Source organism: Schistosoma mansoni, chromosome W (genome assembly GCF_000237925.1).
Source record: "Schistosoma mansoni strain Puerto Rico chromosome W, complete genome".
Taxonomy (NCBI): domain Eukaryota; kingdom Metazoa; phylum Platyhelminthes; class Trematoda; order Strigeidida; family Schistosomatidae; genus Schistosoma; species Schistosoma mansoni.
The window spans coordinates 56,063,743-56,072,149 of NC_031502.1; the positions used below are offsets into that span (position 1 = coordinate 56,063,743).

Genomic DNA, 8,407 nt, shown 5'->3' on the forward strand with positions numbered 1-8,407 from the left:
AACTTACTCCCATTACACTCCAGCATGGTTAGTAGTACGACATCGCCCTTGGACCTTTACGTTGTTGTGTTTAGACTTCTTTCCAACTAACCTACCTGGAGTATCAAGATCTTACTTACTTACGCCTGTTACTCCCAATGGAGCATAGGCCGCCGACCAGCATTCTCTAACACACTCTGTCCTGGGCCTTCTTTTCTAGTTCTATCCAGTTTTTGTTCATTCTTCTCATGTCTATCTCCATTTCTCGGCGTAATGTGTTCTTTGGTCTTCCTCTTTTCCTTTGACCTTCAGGATTCCATGTGAGGGCTTGTCTTGTGACGCAATTGGGTGATTTCCTCAAAGTGTGCCCTGTCCACCTCTAGCGCTTCTTCCTGATTTCTTCCTCCACTGGAATCTGGTTTGTTGTCTCTCACAGCAACTTGTTGCTGATAGTGTCTGGACAACGGATACGAAGTATCTTGCGTTGACAACTGTTAATAAACACTTGTATCTTCTGGATGATGGCTTTCGTAGTTCTCAACGTCTCCACCCCATACAGTAGAACTGTCTTGACATTTGTATTGAAAATTCTGATCTTGGTTTTGATTGACAATTGTTTTGAGTTCCAGATATTCTTTAGTTGTAAATATGTTGCTCTTGCTTTGCCGATCCTCGCCCTCACATCTGCATCAGATCCGCCGTGTTCATCAATGATGCTGCCCAGATCTTAAGAAATGCGAATTCCAAACAATACAGCTTGCTTGGATTATTATAACAAACGAGCTCGACCACCGCTTCAAGGTGGCAGCTACGGTCGAACCTTCAAACCAACTTTCCTCTCGATAGTAAGGGATTTTTAGCAGTGATTTTTTTATTCCAGTAATAGTGAGAGCGTCAAGATATACTAGGAGTCACGGACACACACCGACTACGAAATCCCAAATGAAATTTTTATGATAATCTTTAAGTCACACTAAAGATATCACTATACTACAATTGAAAACACTAGTAAAATATGTGTAAAACCATTAAAGATTATTCAATTCAGTTTAGTCAATTAAGCTTTTTTAACTAACCTTCGTTAAGTAAATTACACGATTCATTTGAACATGTAGAAGATGTACTTAACTTTTGCATCAAACTAATCTGACGATCCACATAAATATGTACAGGCATAAAATGATAACTATGTTGATTTGTATGATATAATTTTGATAAATCTGCTTGAGATAGTTGTAATGTACGACGTAACATAGTTAACCATATATCACCCCAACTGTTTATTTGTTCAACATTTGATTGCTTTGAATTTAACAATAATACTAAGCATAAATGACGATGATTAGAATGATCATTATAACGCTTATCTGATTCTAAAGCATATTTACTGGTTGGTTTACTTCCATCAGTTGGGCATAAATCCAATAGTCTTGCACGACTATATATTCTAGGAATATTTAATTGACTATAAGCTAACATTGCACTATCCAATAAAGTAGGTGATAGTTTTGTGGCTGACTGACGATAGACAGGTATGCTTGAATCTTCATGATATATCAATAAGGTCTCCTATGGTGAAAAAGATAATTTCTAACATAAGTTGATTATATTTACTATAAAACAATAACAGCTAGATAAATGTTTTAACATAAACTAATTAGAACTGGATAATTCCTCTATCCAGGTTTAGAAAATTTTTCAAAGTAAAAGATTTTAATATTATGTGATAGAACGGTACAATTTCATACAATGGTCTTGAGTGCTGTTAGGGGTATGAGGGCAGTTATCACTTCCCGGCTGCCCACACCGTGGAACGGTTCTTCTAGAGGTACCTGAAAATGAAATTGGGTTAGAAGTGGTCTTAATGACCTGAGAGCGTGACCGCAGTGCCCAAGGGACAACTGCTTGAGGTCGGTCACGCACGACCTTTGTGTGGGTAGTTTTTGTGTTAGCTCCGTTCTTCAAAGGACCTTACCGCCGGAGACGGATATCCTTAGGATAAGGTGAGGTATGCATTTTTAGGGTCGACCTTTTCTAACCCCACCCCTCCTTGTGGGAAGGCAGCATCGCTGTCATGCTGGTTGTCTGAAGGAAACACCTTACTGCTGTCACACCTCTGTACAGTCAGCAGTACGACTTCGCCTTCGGACCTTGGGTTTGCTGCTTTTAGTTTTAGCGCTCTTCAACCGACCTGTCTGGCATGGTAGGACCTCGAGGAACGATTGTCCCAGCCAGTATAGCTCGATTGCTTCATCACGATAGGCAAGCTCAACCACCACGTCAAGGTAGCAGCAACGGTCGGGTCCTATGTTGTAGCTGACTGACTGACTGACTGGAAATTCCATACAATTTGAAGAACCAATATTTAGTTTCATTTTAATCTTAAGTTGTGGATTATTACGAAACAGAACATACAAGAAACTCTCTTGTTGTAAAACACGACAATAGACAAGAGGTATTCATACTTATTGTGAGAAGTTACAAAATATTTAAATAATACATATAAATAGCCTTCAATCGTGAATTTGCATATTACGGTGTATTCTACCATCTGAAGTGTCTACTCGTCTATTCTTAAAGTGCCATGCTAACGCTGTGCTTTTGATGCACTGAAACTCTTCACTCCGCCTGCAAATGTGGCATCTTCAACGTCACGCTCCGCTACATTCTACTTACAAACAATCTTGTGATTGGTGTCTACTACACTATGATTGAAATTGAACTAGGTGTGAAAGGCTTTGAATTCACGATATTATAATTAAAATTCTCGTTCAAGATACCATACAAAATTTGAGACAAAATGAAAATTATAGTGTAAACCAGAACAGAAATTTATATAAATACATAGATGCAAATACATATATACACAATTACACTAGGACTAACCTCATTTGGATTTACATTGAATTTCTTAACAAAATTATAATTGCTACCAGTTTCCGAATTAATATAACCAGCTGCTAAATGATCTGCTGCTCTGAAAGCAGCCACACAATACCGTAACGGTGGTAAAGTTAATGGTTTAATAAGGACCATTCTGGGTCGACTGTCACGACGCCAACCATAATGAAAAGTATTAACAAATGTATCATAATCATTAATACTCTGTATTAATGGTGTATCAATTGTTGTGCTAAGAAATGTTGGTAACGCCTTAGAATGTGAAGGATTCGATTTCATAATTGCATTTCTTAATGCATCAATAAGACTATTATGACTGAAATCGCCTCGAGAGTAATAAGTAACCTGAGGATTTCCGAAAAATAAAGAACAAAAACCAAGATTATCGCAGTCAAAAATGATTGAAAAAATATCAGCATTACGAAAATCACTTTATAAGAATGTTTTTTGGTTGAGGGAAGTTTATCATGTAAACATTGTGAAGACTTAGTTTATTTGCTTAACATGACATAACTCAATTGTCATCGGTTTTTAGGTTGAAATTAAGCTTCAATTACTTTAGCTGAATCAATCGCTTAAACAAACTGTATTGATCAGAAACTTTCTGATATGTGATTGTGAAACATGACACCTCAGGGCTGAGGATTTTCAGTGACTCAATATTTGACCAGTATTGCCTCTGAAAGATTGTTCATATATGCTAACAAGAACGTATTGGTGGTCGTAAGGTCTGTTGATGATAATTCCATCAGTGTCACGATCTTCAAACAACATCGGTGGCTTAAACATGTCATTACAGCAAGATCTGCTAGTGCTGCTGTTGGGTGGATAAATTCGGAAGGCGGTCAATTAGTTACACATCATAGTGGAGTGACTCTTTTGTTGGGACTATGTAACTCATTGGCTTGAGATTTCAACAGATATGAACCAGCATAAAGTGCAATAGCGACCCTGCTATATCTTTCTATTACACCATTTATAAGAGTAAGATGAAAATAAGTAACTGAAATTCTATTTTAGTTATTTTCTTAAGCGAACAGTATTCTTCGTCAACAATATCCCTGTTCGTAAGCAATCAATGATCAAAAATGAATAATTTAAACTTCATGCAACCACAACAAGGTTTTTCATCAAAAGGTAACGCTCCACAGTTCACTAAACTAAAAAGCAACTGTCTTATCAGCATTCACAATTTAAGTTCCTGTGAGCAGCATAACAGTAATGTCAGAAAAAGAACAACAAAAAACTTGAAGGGAAAAAAGACTGCTCACATTAGCTGATATCACAGATATGAATAAAAAAATTTAGTTTATTTAAAAGGCATAGGTTTATGTATTCAGTTCTCCGTCAACGTTGTGAATGACATTTAGTTACATTTGTGAGGCTGAACGATACCACCTGGTTGTTCTGATCGAATTCGAAAGAGCGTGGTCAAGAAATCAGAACTAATGACTGGAAGTCAAGTATTGTAAACAATAAGCGGCTGCCACGTAATGATTGTAATTACATATGTTGTCTTCTTAAAAATTATACAAAAAAAACTTTCACCAACGATACTATCTATTCTCTGTAAACTTTGATTTTCCCTTCACTGTGAAATACATTAGTGATAACTTTTCCTGACCACAGAATACAACTGTATCTACATTGAACCCTTTCAGAAAAAAACCGAAAAAAAGCTAACCTGTCCATCAACAACTATTGTCACACTCGGAACATGTAATACACGTAGCTCTTCACGCAGTGCAGAATCATGTTCTAAATTAACACTAGCCACAGTAATCCCCAACGGAGTTAGCTCATCTGCTAATTGTGACCAAATGGGACGAACTTGACGACATGGGAAACAAAAGTCCGAATAACCATATATGAACAAAGGCACCGTTCGAGATCGAGGGAGATGGGTTAGGCGATAGCTTCGAAAGTCGATATTCTTTAAACAATAGCAGATAAAAAGATGAAACTAAATAGTGGTAGAATAATTTATAACTATTGAATTCGAAAAAATAGTTTCGGAGTAGTTGGTCGCAGAATTAATCTAAGACTATCAATAATCTTGCTGTTGATTATATTTCCTTGACAAAACTTGGATCAAACGGCCAAGCGAAACGTTGGATTTTAGAAAATAGAGAGTGCCAACGTTAAACTTGGACGACAAAACTACCGACTAAAGTATGTGAAACCTGGAAAATAAACCACATTACTAGAGGTCTAGTCGACTTGTGAGTATGACAGTAGGGTGCAAAGAACAATTGTTGGTAAGCAACTATAAACAACCTTTCTATTAGTGATGACTTTTCGTGTTTACTTCACGCTGTATAAACATTATCATGCCAGAAGCCACAGTAGTAAAATAGAACATGGTATTTTAGGGGCGAAGTCTTAACCTTGCCTTACGTCTGAGAGAAAACAACACTACATAAGATATACTCTAATTATGTCATCAAAACGACGCATAAAATGTGTTAATCACGACATTGCTAGTGAAAATACTTCAGCGAGACTATAATCTATGGACGAGCCAATCAGAAGCTTCATAACTTGAGGTATAGACGATTAAGCAGTTGAGTAGTAACCTCGATATTATATTTACGTGAAAATCGAATTCACCTTCAAAGTTCTAGATAAAAACAGAAGGTACGAAAATTAACAAACTAATCATTATCTGCTGCCAAAGTCAATCTGCTTCCAATCAACGTAAAGCCCGACACGAATGTGTATTGGTTTTGGTTGTTAGTTGTGCAGCAGTATTGGGAAAAATGAGAAGCAGAGAAAACGGAAAAGTTTCAAACGTGATGAAAGACTAAAACCCTGAATTATAAATAATATTTGAACATTATTTTCATCATTATGATGAGTAACGTGCATAGTTACTACAATCATGCATAGACTCACGAGCCTATATGAATACTGAGTAGACTAAGTTAATTCCTAAAGTTATATGTTTTCAGATAGTTAACAGTATTCTCTTCAATATATTTACTGCAGATTATCATAGGACTTACAAGGACATTGACTGAGAATTGTGGGGCACTGTTGAACCCTGGGAAGAAGTCAAAAAGCTCTTCAAATGAAGGGTGTACAAATTCGTGACGGTAGGGATAATGTCCAGGGGGAGGTTGACTCCCATCTGAATGGACTTTTCCGAAAGTATCATACTCATGCCGTTTCTTAGAGTTGGATAGTACCTAAATAGGGAACATCATTAGTAGAAAAGCTATTAGTATTAGTAGATCGCTACCTCATAAGCCTCATTTATTTCAATGAACTTTTTGTTTGCTTTTTCTGTAGGATTCTTATCCGGATGCCTGAAAGTTTAATAAACAAAGCCTATGGACTTCGGAAACTTACCATTTCTTCGCTAGTTTTCTATATGCTGTCTTAATTTCCAAATTTGAGGCAGATTTAGATACTCCAAGAACATCATAGTAATCACAAGTAGTATAACGGATGAATAGAGCCAACTGAATAAATAGTGACAATTTCATTCCCTGCAACGCACTACTCAAAAGGACCGGGTTAGCGTATGGAGACTTGTATATTTAAGCCAAGAAGAGTAGCGAGTTAAATATGCATTTGTAGACGACTTTCAGATATCACACACATTTAGCTTCTTTTGGATACACAAGCTTTTTTTCAAGCGACACTTAGAGCAGGTTTCTGTGATCCCATTAGAATATAGAGGTAGATAAGTCAGAAAAATATGTAGTGTATCGGTAACTAAGTCCCCAAAATAAGCAAGTCCGTAAGCTTTCAACATTTATACTAACCTCTTTATTACAACCGAGCATACCTAGCCGAAGGAGCTCGATTACGTAACCGCACCAGTTCACGAGCGCGTTCGCAGTGCTACATATACCTTGCAACAACTACTAATAGTTTTCTAAATATATCTTCGGATTCCTTCACTTCTGGCTTACGGTTTGGCTGAGCTCGCATACTTTGAGTACAAAGGTATAATCTGTAAAGGCACTGTCAAACTCCAAACACTGTGGCATCGTTAGTGATGAGGCCAACATGATCTGGTATACCAAACAGTAAAGTGTGAGTCATTTTTGATGGAACATTATGCATCATTTTTCAAATTTTAATTTTCACAACTTGCGATATTGCTTATTTATTTCCGGATATTCCATTGGTATATCCTATATCATCATGAACTAACAGAAATCTAAGCTATTTAAGCTCAAAACTCTTTCGCCCCCAAACTTCCAGCTCATGCCACTCTGGCCCGACGGTATAGAAGCCTGGTTCTGCCACACAGAAGCTAACTTCCGTGAGCACATGTGAAAAACCCACGTGCACAATTCCTCAAAATAGTGAAAGCCCCAATGCGCGATTTTAATGGGTACATCACACCTAGTATGTTAACTAGCAGTGTCTCGGAACCCTACAACATTTGAATGATACTCTTATTAAATGTGGAGACGTGGTTGACCTACAAAGGTTAGACCAACCCCCAAACAACACCAAACTGCAACATGACATAGCAGCAAAAATGTTGCTTCGAACGCGAGAAATCACTGGTAAGCGGACCTTTGACGAAGACCAGTTTAAACAGCTTTACCTGTCTAACATTCTCCGGCAGGTGCAGATAGGGCTTGTCTCAATTCCAAACAACTCTGTAGACGAACTGGATGCATCTGCCGACGGGATTCTAGAGACCAACAGAACTCCAAAAGCCAGGGGCAACTCAATCAAAGAAAAACCAGAAACGAAGCGAAATGACATCGCCGACCTCTGTCACACTCCAACACATTACCTCATTATTCGTCATGGCCATGGACGCTCCCGAACTCCACGAAGGAGTTCTTCATGGAGAAGATCCGTCTTTTGACCACGAGAAATAGTTCATCATTATTAGTTTTGATACAACAAGTAGTAAGGAATGTCGTCTCGAAATTATAGAAAATCCTGTAGTTTGCCAAGCTCCACATTGTCTGACACGCTATAGTCCTCTGGATACTGTGATGACGGAATTCCCGAAAGAGTACAATTTACAACTGTTGGATATGACATATCCCCAGAACTCACACGGTGAATGTATTATTTATTGTAATTTTATTTTGCTAATTTGAATTCCTCGGTTTCGCTCCATTTCCACCTTTGTAACGTATTTCCTACATAGGAGGACCTTCAATGTTATTGGTTCGTTGTCTCTTTCGATATGCCATTTTGTAACTCTTCTAAAAAACATTTTTATACAGTATATATACGCTTGAGTTGTGTTTGTTGTTGTCCATGCTTCTGTCTGCTTTTGGAATGCACTTTCACTCTTCCGAACCTGGACTTGTCTTTCTAGCTAGCAGAGCTGGGATTCATCACAATAGTTAGCTTATTTGGTCATCGTATCATAGAGTCTACGTTCACTTAACAGACTTAGGTGAACTCGTAATCTCTTCAAACGTAAAAACAGCCAATAGAACTAGTTGAGTAAAAATGAACGAATTGTATTCGGAGATCGAAACCAGGCAGTCATCAAGTGCAAGATAGTCATTAGTTCATATAAACACCACATCCGCCATAG

The 8,407-nt window shown here is 37.7% G+C and overlaps 1 protein-coding gene across 1 annotated transcript in view; it reads right to left on the reverse strand.

The window, feature by feature from the left end:
- Smp_196180 (hypothetical protein) overlaps positions 1-6,368 on the reverse strand; it is a gene marked incomplete at both ends in the record, with an annotated part of 32,633 nt that extends 26,265 nt beyond the window's left edge. The window contains 6 exons of the mRNA XM_018790236.1: positions 1,056-1,548; positions 2,866-3,225; positions 4,565-4,813; positions 5,886-6,068; positions 6,122-6,188; positions 6,232-6,368. Coding sequence (XP_018655599.1) covers positions 1,056-1,548; positions 2,866-3,225; positions 4,565-4,813; positions 5,886-6,068; positions 6,122-6,188; positions 6,232-6,368 — 1,489 coding nt within the window. The remainder of the gene's footprint in view (positions 1-1,055; positions 1,549-2,865; positions 3,226-4,564; positions 4,814-5,885; positions 6,069-6,121; positions 6,189-6,231) is intronic.
- Between the last annotated feature and the right edge of the window lie 2,039 nt (positions 6,369-8,407).